This window comes from Limanda limanda, chromosome 3, assembly GCF_963576545.1.
Source record: "Limanda limanda chromosome 3, fLimLim1.1, whole genome shotgun sequence".
In the NCBI taxonomy this organism is placed as follows: Eukaryota; Metazoa; Chordata; class Actinopteri; order Pleuronectiformes; family Pleuronectidae; genus Limanda; species Limanda limanda.
In genome coordinates, this window is record NC_083638.1 from 21,970,735 (window position 1) to 21,987,822 (window position 17,088).

At 45.0% G+C, this 17,088-nt stretch overlaps 1 protein-coding gene across 1 annotated transcript in view; it reads right to left on the bottom strand.

The window, feature by feature from the left end:
- The window catches only part of zfhx3b (zinc finger homeobox 3b), an 83,857-nt gene extending 67,129 nt beyond the window's left edge, over window positions 1–16,728 (bottom strand). The window contains exons 1-3 of the mRNA XM_061068475.1: window positions 14,266–16,728; window positions 13,532–14,111; window positions 10,885–11,381 (exon numbers count right to left, since the gene is read on the bottom strand). Coding sequence (XP_060924458.1) covers window positions 10,885–11,381; window positions 13,532–14,111; window positions 14,266–16,728 — 3,540 coding nt within the window. The remainder of the gene's footprint in view (window positions 1–10,884; window positions 11,382–13,531; window positions 14,112–14,265) is intronic.
- Between the last annotated feature and the right edge of the window lie 360 nt (window positions 16,729–17,088).

Here is a 17,088-nt window from a genome sequence, read left to right on the forward strand (position 1 = left end):
TGTGTGTGTGTGTGTGTGTGTGTGTGTGTGTGTGTGTGTGTGTGTGTGTGTGTGTGTGTGTGTGTGTGTGTCTGTGGGCAGGGTGGGTGGGGGCGAGGGGCGGGGTGGGGTGGTGGTGGTAGTGGTGGACTGGCTTGTCGATCGATGCAGTGATTGGCAGTTAATGGCTTTTCCTGTTCTGCCTTGGTAACCCTGGCCTGATGGCTGTTGCTTCTGATCAGAGATGGCAGATGGTGTTTGATTTTCGTATATAAACCCCCGACTTTGTGGAGATGGCTTCATCAGGCTCAATGATTTAAAAGTTGAATACTGGGAATACTCCAGTGCTGGATCTCTCGTTTTAAAAAGCCCTAACCTCCCTTCCAGATGTAACGACTGATCTCTTCTAACTTCATGCAACACTCGTGCTTAGTATTCTGCTATAAACCACTCAGTCCACCAGCGATAAACCATCAGGATGAGATCCACGGCAGTTTTTGTTTCCATGACGTCCGTGAGTCACGTGACCACTCAGAGAATCAAACATCCCCAATCATCAAAAGATAATCCTCAAACAAAGCCATCACCACATTGTATTCATTTCTTTTCATCCAAACCGTAAAATTTAGTTAGAAGTTAGAAAGTTAACTTAGGGAAAAGGAGAAAAGGTTGTAAATAGAGGGATATTGAATGATAAGCTCAATTTGATGCAAAGGAAAAGATGGAAGGTAATCAAAGTAAAAACCACGGTGTTATTTCATGTTTCAACTGCTTCAGTCTAGTCTTTAAGTCGATTTTATATCTTATAAGTCCCAAAATATTTTATTCACTTTTTCTCCCCATAAAAAAGATCTGAGTTTTTTTGGCTTTTAAGAATAAAAGTGAAATTCACTGAAGAGAATATATATGTAAAAATGAATAAAATGTATAAAAGTGATTCAATCAATAGATAAATACTATATCATCCCTGTGGAAAATCTCCAAAGCTGCTGTTATACTATTCAAAACATCATCTGTGGGAGGAGGTTTGCTGAGACACGGTAAGATGTGTCTGAATATTGAAGAGCACAGAAGCAGTATATTTTTGTGAGTGTGATGATGATAATGATGACGATGATGTGTGTGTGAGACAGAGAGAGAGAGACAAGTGATAGAGATAGATGGAGAGAGAGAAACATTTAGGTCACAGTGGAACTCACAATTGCAAAATTAATACACCCTTACTCCTGAAACATCAACAAATAAAATACGTATGCTCACTCTCTCTCTTTCTCCCTCACGCTTTTCAGCATGCAAATTAATACATTGATCATTTGAATAATAATTTGCATCCCAGATCTCGCAATTCCACGTTCAAACTTTAACAGCTCCCAGAATTTCTCATTTAAACAGGAGCTGCAGAGACAGCCCTTATGCTTCAAATTATTTCAACATGACTATTCCAACCTAACAAGCATAAATTAAGGAGATTCCTATCTAGTGACAGAGGAAGGCCATCCGAAGGAAGGATCCAAGTCTGAATTATTCAGCAGCCCTTAATTTTAGGGCTAGTGTTGACGGGATGTGGTGATATTATAAAAAAAAAAGAAGAAAGAAACAGAGTGCGGTGGGGGGGCTGGCACAGAAGGCAGTGAGTGATGACAGTATATGATCTGGGAGTTGGCCTCGGAGTTCAGTGGCTGTGGAGACTTCCTGTACTGTCTGACTCTCCGAGGAGATCTCAGAGGAAAGATGATTTATAAAACACAAATGTGTGAATCTGCTTATAGTAGACTTTCACCAGCTTTGGCTAGTTAAAGAAAACATCTGCCACTGTGGCTGCATCCGTGCTAGTATGATTTTGTTCAAAAACACATCAACTCTGCTATTTGTTTATTGCCTAGCTTTCTTTCTGCAACTGACAACCGAATGCTTCCTGTTTACACTGGTAGGCGCATGCTCAGTGGTCATGTGATGTGCAATTTCAGGCACGTTAGTCTCGACTGGGATTAAAACTGATAAGGAACCAAAGAACAGAGAAGTATGGATGTAGCCTGTGACCCCGAGGCTAGCCACATAAATGAGGCAGGGTGAGGTGAGGGTGAGCGAAGAACAGACATGATATGTTGGCGTGAGTCTGACAGTCTAGGTAGTTAAACCTTTTTTTTTTTTCTACCCCCCCAACACAACTCTTTCTATTCTGGGCATCAGTTTGTCATGAAGGAATGTGAAAGCCATAAAGTACCAGTGCCCTTGAGAAGCTGAAGATCATTCTTGTCCCCAACTCTTAAAGCTGTCTTCCTCTCTTTCACTCACTATCACTTTCCCGGGCTCTCTCCCCGTCTCTCTTACTCCAGCAGGGAGTTTAAAGTAGAACGCAGGTGTAGAAGACGGCACCCGTGGGAAAGATAACGTTTGGGAACATTCCTGGGGTTAAAAAAGAAGTTTTTTCCCCCCTGATATTCTTCATCTGAAGAAGTATGTAATTGCCTTGGTTCCGATACTATGCCTTTGTCCCTTTAGTGCCTCCACCCCACAATCCCAATCACTACCTCTTACATCACTGCCTTGTAACTTTCATATAATACTTTAAACAAGGGATTCTATTCTCTGCTACTTTTTTACATTTTTATCTTTCCATTTTATCCATCTTTTATACTTGAGAATAAAAAGCATGATGAGGAAACAAGGTGCAAAATGATCTTTTCCAGAGCCCCCAGTAAAAACCACATGACACCCTGGGCTGCACTGCTTAATTACAAAAGGATGAAATCTTTTCTTCTACATCTGGAGAAAACATTGTCTACATAGCACTGATAGATTTACTGCTCCCAGTTCTAACCCTGGACTCCGGCACACAGCAATTAGGCACAACATGGATGGACAACCAGCACCATGAAGTTCAGGAAGAGATGGTTATTCTCTCTCTGCACTTTAGAAAAAAAGGCCTCTGAGGCCCCGCAGTTTCAAACAAAAATCCTACAAAAAGGTCCTCAGGAAACTGCTGGATTGTTAATTTGTTTTAAACCTTGACAGTGGTAACAGAGATGTAGCACAGACTCTTCACTGCGCAGTGTACTTTAAATCAGATTTCACACAACATAACCCATCTGCTTTGAGGAGACTGTGCTTGCAGGCATCAGCATCTATCTATGACCCATCATTAACAACAAACAGCCAATGAAATCCCAGCGAGAAATTGCTGAAGTTCTGCAATCCACCAGTTATCGATGCTCCACAAAATAGAGAGAGACCTTAGGGACAGATTTGTTAAAACAAAGAAAAAGCTAAGTAAAACAAAAACAGTACATGCCGTGCACTTAGGAGCAATTTAAATGGCTGCAGCACTGTAAATCAAGCATGCCTTTAAACTCTGCCTCCGACAAACAGCACGGCCAACATGTTGTATAGTTACACAGAAAGCTGTCAAACGCACAGTGAGTTGTTTAAAAAAAGTAAATGTGTGTATAAAAATCACTCTATGCTGCTTATAATATCATAGTCAGCTACTTAAACATCCTTTTAGACTTACAAGTGGAACATTACATGTCTAGGGGAATGAACAACAGTCAGGGCCACATATCCATCATTCTCTGAAATGTATCTGTCCCATGACTCTACTCTGTAGGCCAAACCCAAACAGAATAGAGGTCCCTGTGTGCTCATCCTGGTACCTAAGACCTCCTCCCTTCTCCTCATCCGTCTCTTCACCCTAACTTGCTTTCATGTACAGCTCCACTGAACACAGACCTCAGAGCAGAGTAGTTTTGTGGCCCTGACCACTCGGGGGCCATTAATCTGGTGGCTAAGCCACTGATGTATTGATGGCACAGAGCCGGTAAGCCTGCCTGCCTCACTCTCTCCATCCCTTCAGCTTAGGAGCTACATAGATTCACATGAGCCTCCATCTGGCCTCATCAAAGCAGCATTTACCTGCCAACTGCGACTGTTAGTCTTTCAGGTGTGGCGGCTATAGGTCGACAGATGCATTTGCCGGCGGAGAGACTTGTTTGATGCTTCATTCAAGCCATGATAGCGAAAGCATGTTTGCATTCTCTCAAACGCCTTCAATTAAATCCAATTATAAGCAGTTAAGTCGGTTTTCTGTCGGTTTTTCAAACACACGTAGCAGCTTTCATCTTAATACAAAAAACAGACATTACATAAAATGTATGTGCTCTGCTGACCAGTTTATTACCCCAAACATCAGTAATATTCATATTTGTTGTGAGCCTTTAGCCAAACACAAAGCATTCCAGATATTGATTTGATAATTAAACAGAATGTGTATGTTTATTAATCAGGTCAATATTACACTCAGCCAACATGGCAACTAATTACCAACTTCTTCTACAGCGAAAAGACCAAATTTAGACGTTGACGTCCTAAAAGACACAAAGCCTGCTTTTTTTTCTGCAATCTTTGTAGTTAAAGGTTTGTTGTGTTGGTGGTAAAAAAAACAGGACCATGACTGATTAGCTGTAATATCATATTTACAAGATAGAGGCAGGCAGAGATGGACTGAGCACAGATTAGATACACAGACCCTCCGGATGGTGTGGGCAGAAGTGTCTTTGAGATGTAATTTTTCTCTCAGTAATGCCCCCCCATCTCCTAAAATCAGTTGAAAGTGAATAGCTTCATGTGTCCTCATTTTTCAAGGGACTTAGATCTGCTGATTCAATGAGAAAATCACTGTTTTGACAATAACAGTTAACAGTGCTTTGCGTGGTGTGGAGAAAGGAACGCCAAACAAAACTAAAGCTGCTTTAAGCCATGCACTCGACTCTATATATTCTCCTAACATTATTCCGATGAATGTGAGAACGAATCGGTTGCTTCGGACATTTGAGAATGTCCTGAAAAAACAAGAAGAACACAGATGTCTCAGGAGGAAAAAGAGGTGCCACACATGTAGAAGATGTTGATGGAGACGATGTATTGGAAAGACGAGATTCAAGATGTCTTCGGGCCGACGCTGTGATGTAAACAAAAACATGTGATCTCCACAGGGGAAATGATGTGTTGTGTCCTGCCTCCTGCCTGCTCTACCCAGATGTCACCTCTCACCTGAACGCTCCTGATATTTTCCTCTTGTTGTGAATGCGTCTGACCCAGATAATCTCCTGTTGCGTTCTTCATATGTGAAAGTCTGGATGATGTCCGGACCCAACTGTCTAGACATCTTCCGGAGTTCATGTCTGCGTCAACGTCTTAAGAGTGAGCAGAGCGAGTGGGATGAGGCAAGCAGCTGAGGAAAATGTTTAGTTTTCCAGCAGGGTTGGACTTTAGATATTTAACCTTTACGTATATTCTTTTAGACCACCCATTACTTCATTATCACTAGTTTGTTTTGTGTGGTTGATTGTTTCTTATGTTTGAGGGATGAAAAGATTGGAAGAGGTAGGAAACATCAATATAACATAGATAGAGGGCTGATGTTTAAGAAACCGTTTCCTGTCTCTAAAAGGAATAAAGTGTATACACCATACATCACTGCCCCTGATGGCAAAACCACCTGCTGTGTACAAAGTGGAACTTATCTCTGCCTTGAACTGTGATCATTAGACGATGACCAAGAATCTCAAACTCCCAGATGACACAACTCTATGCTCTCTATAGTCATCCTACGTCCCCCACAGAGACCGTATGTAGATCCTATAGCCTTAAATGCACGGGGTCATTTCACCTCTGGTAACTGTGGTGAAAAAACAGTGAAAAAAGGTAGGAAAACACCATCCTCTCCCGTCTTAGCACCCCTCCCTCTTTGCTATCTTTTTGTAAAGTCCCAGCAACACCCAGAGCAGAGCAGTTGCACATACTATCAGCAGCAGCAGCAGCAGCAGCAACAGCAGCAGCAGCTGTGCCACGGGTCAAAGCCCGACCTTTTCCCTGGCCTTCTCAAAGGGTGGGAGCTATAAGAGTTGTGAAATTCTTACACGCTGCCAAACACTAAGCTCTACGAGCCCCCCTTATTTGTCTGACAGCCCTCCTCTCCAATCCACCCTGACTCTCTGTTGTGTGCCACTCCTGCCTTGTTCCACCCACCAAGCAAAGTAACTGAGATCTGTTTGAGGTATTACACTGGAGTGCAGCTCTCTGCAGGCAATTACTGACACAAAAAGGGTAAGCAAGGTTCAGGATCATGGCTGTCTTCACTGAGGAGGTGTTCTGGAGACCCAGGATTCAAATTAAATACACCTTTAGTGTGATGTCCCACCATTTATCACATGTTCTTTACTTGTACAAAATCATTTGAGAAGATGTTAAAACAATATATTTCACAAGGCCTATATATGTTGGCATTTTGTGGCACTTAAGATTACAAGATTGCTTTGTAGGTGCGTGTGTTAGAGTGGGTGTGTGTGTCTCTCTTTGTGTGTGCATTCACATGCTTGTGCATGTGAAAGGGGAGAATGGGCTGTCTCCCAGGATGTGCAGCAAGCGCTTTATTAGAGCGGTAGTACCAGTAAATCAGAGCTCAGCTCTTCCTGGAACTGCTGCAACCTTTCCCACTGAGCACTATTACTGAACAATCATAGGCTAGCCATGATAATTAGCAGAGTATCTATCGTTCTCAACCCTCCTGTCCCCCCTCCCCCCATCCCCTCTCTCCTGTCTGTCTCTCCATCCTTCCAACCCTCCTCTTCTTTGAAATGTCTGGTGGGTGAGTGGGCAAGGCCAGGCGCCCACTAGATGTCATTTCGCCAGAGGACATTTCACATTACCTGCTGTAATTTTTGTCTTGACGTTGGCCAGAGTGACAATCTGGGCACATTCATCCAGCTCACTATGAGACCACTGAGAAAATATCAAGCAATGACTATGACATCTAAGAAAAAGGGAGAGGAATTAAACATGGACGTGCCTACCCTGTCTGAGGAATGAAGGGCAACCTGATCCCACAATAATCCTGTTAATGCTAAAAATGCATGGGTACAAAATACACTTTATTTGATTGCCCAACTGAAACATTTTCTCAAACAGGAGTACAAATATAATTTGTGGTTGTACCCCGACAATTTAGAAGTATACAGTCCAAGAGGTGGTTTCGATCATTAATGGGAAGAGGTCATCATGCCTTGCATTTCTGCCTCTGACGAGCCGGTGCTTCTGCTGTGTAAGATCATTAGTGAAACACCTTAATGCCTTTTCATGTAACCACTAATCCCTTCATTTACATTACAGCCTATTTTCCTCTATTATGTTTCCTTGTGATTATTTGCTCTGTGCAGAGTGTAGACGTTTTCTTTCCACAGCGTTCACTGATTCTGTTGGATTGCACTGAAGGGTAAAATAAGAGCAGGGACTGCTCCCAAGATATAGATTTGTTTGTTAATGGGCTCAACTTAAAAATCTGTTAGTGCACTCGTAAGTACAGTGCTTTTGATCAAACCTGCTGTTTTTAGGTAAGACTGTGTGTGTGTGTGTGTGTGTGTGTGTATGTGTGTGTGTATGTGTGTGTGTGTGTGTGTGTGCGTGCGGGTCAGAAAGAGAGAGGGATGAAAAGTTTGTACAGCTATGTGTGTGCTCAATAGAGCGGGACCCGGACGGAGAGAGGGGGTGACAGGACTTTCTTGGTTAAAGATTCCCCATCTGATAGTAGCGGCACTTTCTCCCTTTTCTTTTCATGGCCAAGCGGCATCTGGAGTGGATTTTGTGCTAGCAGACACCGAGGAACATGATTACATTCGGCTAACTGCGTTCTAAACTGATTATGCATGTGCCAAGCTAATGGACTACATTTGCAAGAGGAAAAATAACATCCAATCAATCTCAATTACCGCCAATTGCACCAGCCCCCGAGACAAGGAAGGTAGCCAGCTAAGTCCCCCATGCTCCTCCCCTTTGTTCCAGCCCTTGACTGGAAACCGAGGCCTGTGGCTGGGCCTGGTTAGGCCACACCCATTCTGTCTGGCCGGAGGAGCAGAGGCCTGAGAGCTGGATTAGTGCCACTCATCTCACCTCCGCACTAGCACATAGCCAAGCCCTGAGGCCTGTACCGCTGATGGTATAAGGGCTATCATATTCACATGTGTGGGTAGCTGTAAAATGAGAAAAGTGAAGCCGGGTTTGTTCAAGATGAAGAGAGCCTCGGGGGAACGCTAAGTACTCAAAAAAATACAATAAACAAACTAAGGTTTGGGTCATCTGCACTGTAACAAAACCCATGTGTTTGTGTTTAGGAGTGACCATGTAGGACAGGATGGGTAACCACCAGCTAAAAACCCTACAGGGTAAAAGAGAAGGTGAAAGTTCACGTCAGAGCATAAGGCCAAGCCGGCAGAGCACAGGGCTCAGAATTGGTAACTCTCAACTGAGCACAGGGGAAGACAGCATCACCCCCCGCTGTGTGGTGGCCCATGTGGTCAGGATGGCTCGCTGGATCTTTCTGTGGTCTTTTGGAACATTCCAATACATGGGGTGGTGGGGGGGATATTTTTAGAAAGCTCTAATATGGGCCGCATACCACAGACTCTCAAATTATCCCATCCAGCTTAGCCCTCAGTTTAAACCTTCCTTTTTAATTCCAGTAATTACAGGCTCCAATTTATATGGAGCTCTGCTCACAAAGGGCCTGTTTAATGCAAACCAGTTTGATTTGGGTGATGTGTCCCAAGCATCTCCCACATCTTACGGCCTGTTTATGCTGACTTGATGATTTATTTTCTCCCCAAAAAGGTTAAAAATGGTGCTATATGCATCAGATTTCTTTGGGGAGGAATAAATGAATGGTGATTTTCCTTTTTTTGTCCTTGCCTAATATACCGAGTTGGCTTTACGGGCTTGTGGGCCACTGTGGGTTTCTGCCTGTCAGTATATCTACCAGGACAGTAAATCCAGCACAGTACGGAGACATTGACATTGTCAAGTGGGGAGCCAGTGCTGCCAAGAGACCTCACAACCATGTACTTGTTGTCCACTAATCACATTTGTAAGTCGTAAAATATTGTAATAATTCTTGTCAAGTCGCAAACATCTCTATTTTGGAGCAGAGTCTGGGATGAGGACGGCTTATGTGGACTGCAGTGTCCCTGGGTTGAGAGTGCAGGTAATTTCTGGACAAATGCACACGCTCGTACTCGGAAGATCAATTGGTTTTAAGAAATATGGAGCCATCTTAAGAGGCTTAAGTCATAAAAAATGATCATGCCTGGATGTGTTGTACATATTTAATCCCCCGCAGCCTGAGCAGCAGTATGACATATGTCTCGTCTTTCTTAGAAACTTAGGCAGAAAAAAAGAGATGATTCTGGGCTCGCAGCAAAGTGGAAATCACACAGAAAATGTGATATAGACTGAATTATATCTTGTGAGACAAAAACTCTACAAAAAAATCTATCCCTTCAAAGGTGTCGGGAAGAGAGAGGGCATTCCAGTGACTGTCTATTTTGGTCCAATGTGAGACTGTCATGTCATTGGAATCTGGGCCAGTAAGTCCAGCAGCTACGGCCAAGAGAGGATGACCATGTGCTGGGAAAACAATAGGATTTATTGCCATGCTTTGTTTTTTGTTTCTGTTTAACAGCTGGCTCTACACACTGATGGGTTATGTTTTACATTTGAATTTGTATTTATCTATAAATAAATACAAATGTTGTGCAGACCACAGACTGAACACCTCCCGTGTCCCCCGGCACCAGGAGACCTGCATCCCACCGTTTCGTTTATCAAAGCACTGAAAATTGATTTCTCTCTTTTACTGTTATTTCAGTGCGACTGCATTGTGGACAGGAAGCATGCCTGTCGTACCAATGGATCTAAGAAACCATTCATAACGCTGGGTGATTTTCAATGGACAGCCCTTTTTGAGAGGCACCACTTCATCTTAATTTTTGTACGTAATTAAAAATGTTTGAAGCAATTTTCACATGCCTATTCAAAACTCCTTTTCAAAGGAAGTTGCACGATTATATACAAAGACTACCATACAAAAAAACGTTAACTGTTCAAATCCTGTTTTTAAGAGTTAAAGACTCTAATGGAGTGGATTAATAAATAAAGGTTACATCTACTAGGAAACAGGTATGTAGTGTAGGATAACGTGGAGTATGGGTTGTCCATGTTTGTATGTGTTTTGTTGAGTGTGTTGTATGTATGCTCGTGTCCGTGTGCAACTATGCCAGCTTGGGTTAAGCGCAGAGTGGCCGAAGCCGCAGACACACAGGATAGGTACCTAAATGGAATCAGGCCTGTTAGATTTATGGCCATTTGTTCTGAGAGTGTTCATCCATTGGCTATTATGGAATGATTAGAGGAGAAGGTGAAGCTCCAAGTCCAGCAAAAATCAATACGGCTGTCGAGAACGATTCAGCCTTTCCCGCTCTGAGGAGTATTAGCACCAAACCTCTGTCTCCTCGCACTTCTTCATTCGTCTCCTAGTGATTCAGCCCTAAGCCTCCACACCAGCTTCAGCTGCCATGTTCTTCTCATGGCAGCCGTGTGGCCCGTTTCTATATGACTACTGGAGGGAGGTAAGAGTTAAACAAGAGAGCTATCATTCATGCCTTGGGAGAGTAGAGTGGTGTGGGCAGCACTAGAGCATTTGCTGTGTTCTAAGAAGGAATATCAAGGATATCAACAGGGAGAGGATTAAGTCCACATTTTTCCTATTGCATAAATCTCTATTCAGTGGGATCACAAAAACTCGTAAATTAGATGTATGATCCCAGATATTCTTCAGACATACTACTTCTCCAGGCCATATTATAACACCGCTAATGTTTTGACAAAACAGCAGCGTTAGCAAATTTTGTAGGTTGGGTACTGTGCAACAAAAAAAAGTCTAAGTTTAGCAATAAATGCCGATGTGACAGCTCTTTCTCCCCAGGTCTGCATATATTCAGTAAAGATGTGAAAATTCTGATACACTGTGGAGATGAGATTGAGTGGTGGATGTGATGAAGGAGCATGAGGACCACTCACCTTGTAGACTTTGAGGCTGGCCTCATGGCGAGTGTTGACGGTGTGCATCCTCAGCTTCTCCAGGCTGTTGGTGTAGTAGTCACAGGCGTTGCATTTCAGGTGCACGGGGTTGCCTATGGCCACACACTTCAGACGCCACTCGTTGCCTTTGCCCCCTTCTTTAATGTGGGCTATGAGCTGGTACTTCTGCACGTGCTTGTCTGTCTTGCAGTGCAGCTGGAAATTGGCCTTGAGCTGAGTGGTGTAGTGGCACAACTTGCACTGGTGAGAGTCGCCCACCACCGCACGCCATTCCTCCTCCGGTAGGCTGCGTTCAGCTCCCATATGCATGCCAAGCACATCCAGGTTGTCGGTTGTGAAGCGGTTGCACACGGCGCACTGAAAGAGCTTGAGGGAGGGGTCGCTGGTTTGTGATAGACTCTCTCCTAGGGTCATCAATTCTTCGGACACCAACTGGCCGCCGCCCAGCCGCACGTCCATGGGCAGCTCCCCGCCAACTACAATGTGCGGGAACACAAAGATAGAGAAAATACAAGAGGAAACAGGTGAAGAAGTTGCATACATAATTTCATCATGATGTAAGACATATTCAGAGTTTGCAGTCTATATTATAGAGTTTTCAAAGACCACTTGTTCAGTTTGTGCCACTCTCATTATAATATAAAGGAAAGCTGTTACACTTTGACAAGTCGTGCTCTGCCTGTGAGTATAATATTGCATCAAGGATGCATGTATGTTTGTATGGGCCTATAGCTATTCTTGATTTGATCTGGGAAAGCCTGGGACTTTTCCATAGTGACCGAAATCTCATGCTTCCAGAGATTGAATTTACACGTCGCCTGTTTGGGATTGTGCAGGTTCGTGGCCTGACTGTAAATCAACTCCAGGGGCCACAAGCTCCACAGAAAAAGCAAGTTATTTTATCATTAATGAAGAACTAAGGAGTTCCCAAACACACATTACTGTAAATCAAATCCATTGCCAACGTTCAGTGAATAATAATTTGAAAAATTCCAGTTCTCTACTTCACTTGGATTCTTCTGTGTCTTTCTCTCCCGATTGCCTCTAAATCAATATGGACACCTAACAGATTAATTCAGCTTGGTACAGGCTCTAAATGCAGGGGAAGGAGGAAAAAACACAGCAAGCTCATATCCTGTGACACCAACCACAGAACTGATGTCTATACAGTCTGGGGACATTGACTTAAAAAATGAACGCTGAAAAAATGAGGTAAGAGCAGCCAGAGTTTTTGCCTTTGCTTGCTGATCTTTAATCTTTCACTGCCCAGACTGAGCATGCAGGCGTGACCCTGCCTGGCTTTACACTAAATTAATTCCAGCAGCTCCTTTTTATTTATTGCTGCAGTATGCAGCCTGCTCGTGGACTTTTCTCCATTACCTGAGTTTTTATAGCCAGGAGAGGGAGACCTTTGAGAAGCCCTCTGAAATCACTCACAGGCCAAGCTCGCCAGTCATAGCTCCTTACACTCGCTCTCTTACAAACACACAGATGCACCCACACACACACACACACACAGTTTCTAGCACAGTCCTGTCCTTCCCTGCACCTTACCATCTCTCATTTCTACCTGGCTCTCATGGTCCATTATTACGCAGATTCAGTGATTTACCACAGACCTGGATCTTGTTCCTCACTAAATTCTAGCGATAGACCATTAGACCAAGACAATGATTTGCAGCTTTACATCTGTTTCCTCATAGGTTTTTTTAGGTTTTATTTTATATTGAAACTACATGTAAGTATGTTAACCTATGTCCATTTTATACAAAGATATCTTGCCATGGCTATCAGACTTGTCTTTTTTTGCAGTTTCACTGTGTACAACTGACAACAAGTTCCAGCAAAAATGGCTAAAAGTCAAATCCTCCTCCTCTCTGGCACTCCATCTCATATCTTTCCTTAACAGCAGTAGCTGAGTCTCGGGAACAAGGATTATAAGGAGGCTGAAATTGTGAGAGGTCAACGTTTGTTATCTATCTCTTTGGCAATACACTCAAAAGTAAAAAAATCCACTGTGGAGGCATGAAAGAAGACCTATTACTCCTTAACCTGAGATCTCCTTGCAATGGCAGATTCCCTCAGGAGATTTACTGAGCCATGTGTACCATACTGTCCAGTTAATATCGGTGTCAGAGTGTTTGTGTATGATGACTTTAAGAGTTCCTTTAAGTGTGACAGAGGATGACACCACTGTAGTTTATGGGTCCAGACTGTGTAATCATTGCCTCCCTTGTAACATGCTTATTACATCTCACCTCGAAGGAAAATGAACCAGATGGCAGGACAGGGGAAAAAGAATTAGTTACAGCAATCAATTATTTTCTTGTCTTTGAACTGGTGACAGTTTAAGACAAGGAGTACTAACCGTGGGGTTGTAACTTTACCTGGCATACCAAACTCATAATGCTAGGGGAGGGGACGGTGTAAAGCTAGCAAAGTCACATTTTCGGAGCTAGGTGAGCTTAAAAATTAATTCGAAAGTAAATGAATACTTTGTCACTCACAAAAAAAACAACCTTTTGGGCTTCTTCATGCTAATAGAGAAATGCTATGAACTGTATTTTGTGATTTTGAAGGCAAATTGGGGCATTTCTGAAAGCGAGAGAGGAAAGGTGGGGCTCACCAAGTGCCGGGGCCAGGGCAGCCATGTTGGGATCCAGGTGGAAGCTCCCCATCAGGAACTGGGCCTCTGCTCCAGCTGGGTCTATCTTGAGGCCTGGTGGTAGGCTCATGTTCTGAGTCAGGTAATACTGGTAGAGCTCAGCCTCAGAGGGGGAGGGCATGGCTCCCAGGCCAAGTCGGCTGTGCTGCATCTGAGTCACATTCTGCTGAAGTAGCATCATGTTGTGCATGTGCTTCTCACTGGTCATGTGGATGCGCAGGTTCCGTGCCACATTGGTCTCATAGTCACACACCTCACACCGCCAAGTAGGTTTGCTCTTCGGCTTGGTTGGAGAGGGTGCCCCACACGGTCCGGCCATATGAGTGGAGGACTGTGCAGGATGGTGGTGGGGTGGGTGATGGCTACTGGCCTGGGTCACTGAGGGGACAGCTACCACTCCTCCCGGGGTATGTCCAAACACCTGCTCCTGCCCAGTGCCAATAGATCCTCCATTCTGCAGTGTCTGCATGTTGTTCAGGTGCTTGTCCGACTGCATGTGGATGCTTAAGTTGCCCTTTGTGGTGGTCGAGTAGTTACAAACCTAGAAGATAAAACAATTTTTCTTGAAATGCAATAAAATTATTCAGACATTACTTTCAAGCAACACTCTAGATTAAAATACGTCTAAATTACGTACAAATCAATAACCCCAAAAATTATAGTACCTATATAAAAAAAAGGTTTTGATCACACACCTCACACCGGAAGGGCTTGTATCCACAGGTATAGCTTTCTCCACGAGCAAGACGAGGGTGGCTCTGGCCACTAGTGCAGTAAGAACAAGAGCCTCCAGAGTCTGGGTGCTTCTCTTTCATGTGGGCCTCCAACGTCTGCTGGTACTTGTAATGCCAGTTGCATTTGGGACACTTCAGTGTCTTGCACGAGTTGCGCGAGTGCATCATGGTCATGTGACCACCCAAGGAACGTGAGGAGCCCAGAACAGTATCACATTTAGGGCATTCTACCCCACTTCCCATGGTGCCACCAAGCCCATGGTTCTGTGAACACTCGCCCATTCCTGCTATGTCACAGGAGCCCCCTGGGAGGGGGTGCGAGTGGCCATGAGATGAAGGGTGCAGGTGATGATGAAGGTGGTGCATGTGGTGATGGTGCAGAAGGGCTCCATTTTCCTCCTCTCCTTCTGCTGGGAAATCATTTGGTTCTGGAGCTGTGGCACTATCTCGATTGGCACTTTCATCAGCAGCAGCATTGGAGGACAGCGGTGAGGAGGAAGTGCCAGCAGTGTCATCCTCGCTCCTTCTGACGGCAGCTGCCGCCATTGCCATGGGAACAGTGAGCCCCTGGCAGTTAAAGCTCAGAGGGAGCTCGGAGGTCCTCCCCCCACCGTCTGCAGCTGAACCCTCTTCCTTGACAGAGGAGCAAGTGGAAGTAGGGGCTTTGCTGTTGAGTGTGGAACTGACTGCAGAGGTGCAGGCAGAAGGCTGGAGAGCGCTACTAGGCATTAATAAAGGAGATTTGGAAATGCTTTGGTTTGAGACAGCTGGTTCCCCTGCTTCACCCTTGCCACTGCTACTGGTACCACCACAGGCCACTGCAGTGCTTTCTGCCTCCGCCTCGTCCTCCTCCTCCCCTAACAACAGTTCCTCTTCTTCTGACCCCCCCATCTGGCTGGATAGGTGTCCCTTGCTTTCTTGTTGCTCAGTGTCCCCATCCTCTCCCATGCATGCCAACTCTTTCCCAACAGCCTCCTCGATTCTCCCTCCCTGTTTGGGCAGGGCACTGGAGTCTTTGGCAGAGCCTGGGGATGAGGTAAGAGTGGATGCTTTGGGAATGCTCAGCCCTCCAAGAGAATGGACTGAGCTCAGTTGGGTTTGGTGGAGGCCAGAGTCAGAGTCTTTGTTCATGAGGTTCTCGCTGCCCCCACTGCTGCTACCAGGCTCCAGATGGACACCACTAAATGTGCCATAGAAGCTCTGGCTAGAGTTAATAGGGAGCGGGGTAGATGGCAGAGGAGTGCTCTTATTTTTTGGTTCCAGAAAACTAATGAGGGGCTCTTTGTCCTTCCCAATGCCCTGGATGATGGCAGATACTTGCTTGTCCCCCAGCAGCCGCCGCTCGTCCTCACACAGTGTCATGCGGTGATCATGGACGGCATGAGTGGCAAAGGAACGCGAATAGCCAAAGGACAGCTTGCAGAGAAAACACATGAGAATGGGCTTACCCTTGCCATATAGGGCTAACCCATCAAATTTGGAGAAATCCACGTTGTTGGGAACATCTTTGGATACAGAGGACTTCTTGGCAGACCCATCGCTGTTCAGGTAATCCTTGTTGCTTTTGTGCCGCACATCGAAGACACGGAAAGTGTGCAGGACAGGACTGAGACCTGCCATGGTTGAGGTATTGGGGAAACCTTGGTCTGAAGTGCCAAACCACTTCCCGAAGGACGAGGCTATGTGGAACGTGTTGATGATCTGAGGGTAGACCGACGATGAAGTCCCAGCAGGTTCGCCCGGTTTTCCCCCACTGGTAATAGAGTTTGTGGGAAGCAGGCCGGGTACCATGCCCCCACCACTTTGGATCAACTGACTGAGGCTCTCTACGATGTAGGCTGAGCCATCTGGCTGGTAGACTATTTCTCCAGCCAGGTTCTCCACATCACTGCTCTCCTCTTCATCTTCCTCCTCTCCTTCCTCACTCCCACTCTCAGGTGCTCCCTGCTGTTGTGTGGGCTGATGTCTCAAGAGAGTGGGCATACCTCCTCCCCCTGAAGCCATGGGCACCCCGGGAAAGGGCTGAAGACTTGGGAAACAGCTGTCAATCTCCATTTCATCTAAGTCGTCAGATTCTTCCTCTTCTCCACAGCTGACTCCCTCTTGCTCTTCTTCCTCAAGACCCTCTCCTCTGGGATGCAGCTGGCCCGTAGCAGGGCTATCGCTGCGGGTCTGCGGTGATGTCTGTTTTAGCTGCTGATGCTGGGACTGTGCTTCTCTTATCCCGTCATGAGTTGCACTGGGGTTTTGGGGTTGAGAAGGGTAGGGAGCAGAGAGAGACAGAGGATCCAGGGAAGGAGCCTGGTTGGTGCAAGGGACCTGTGAGCTAGAGTGATCGTTCCAGGGCTGTGGTGGTTGCTGCTGCTGGGAGGAGCTGAGCCCATCGTCTGTCCCAGAAACCACGGGAGACTCACAGCTGTCCATGCTGATGCCTACATGAGGCGTTCATCGCATCCAGGCCTGCAAAGACACAAATTGAGATACATAAGAGGTTGTTTTAGTATTTGGGATGTTTGATGCAACCTTATACTCATATGCTGTACACTAGGACACACAACTCATCATTAACCCAGCTAATGTTGGAAACACTCAGGGTCTGAGTTGACCGAAGTGGACTTTTCATCCCCAATGACATGTGTTTTCAAGTGTTAATATGCCTATTAAGAAAAGATCAGATACAGGAAATATGAAAAAGGGACGGTATGTACAGGAAGCTTAAAAGAAGAAAATCAAATGTATGGTGTATTAGGTAAGAAGCAAAAGTCTGGGATATAATTGGAAAAA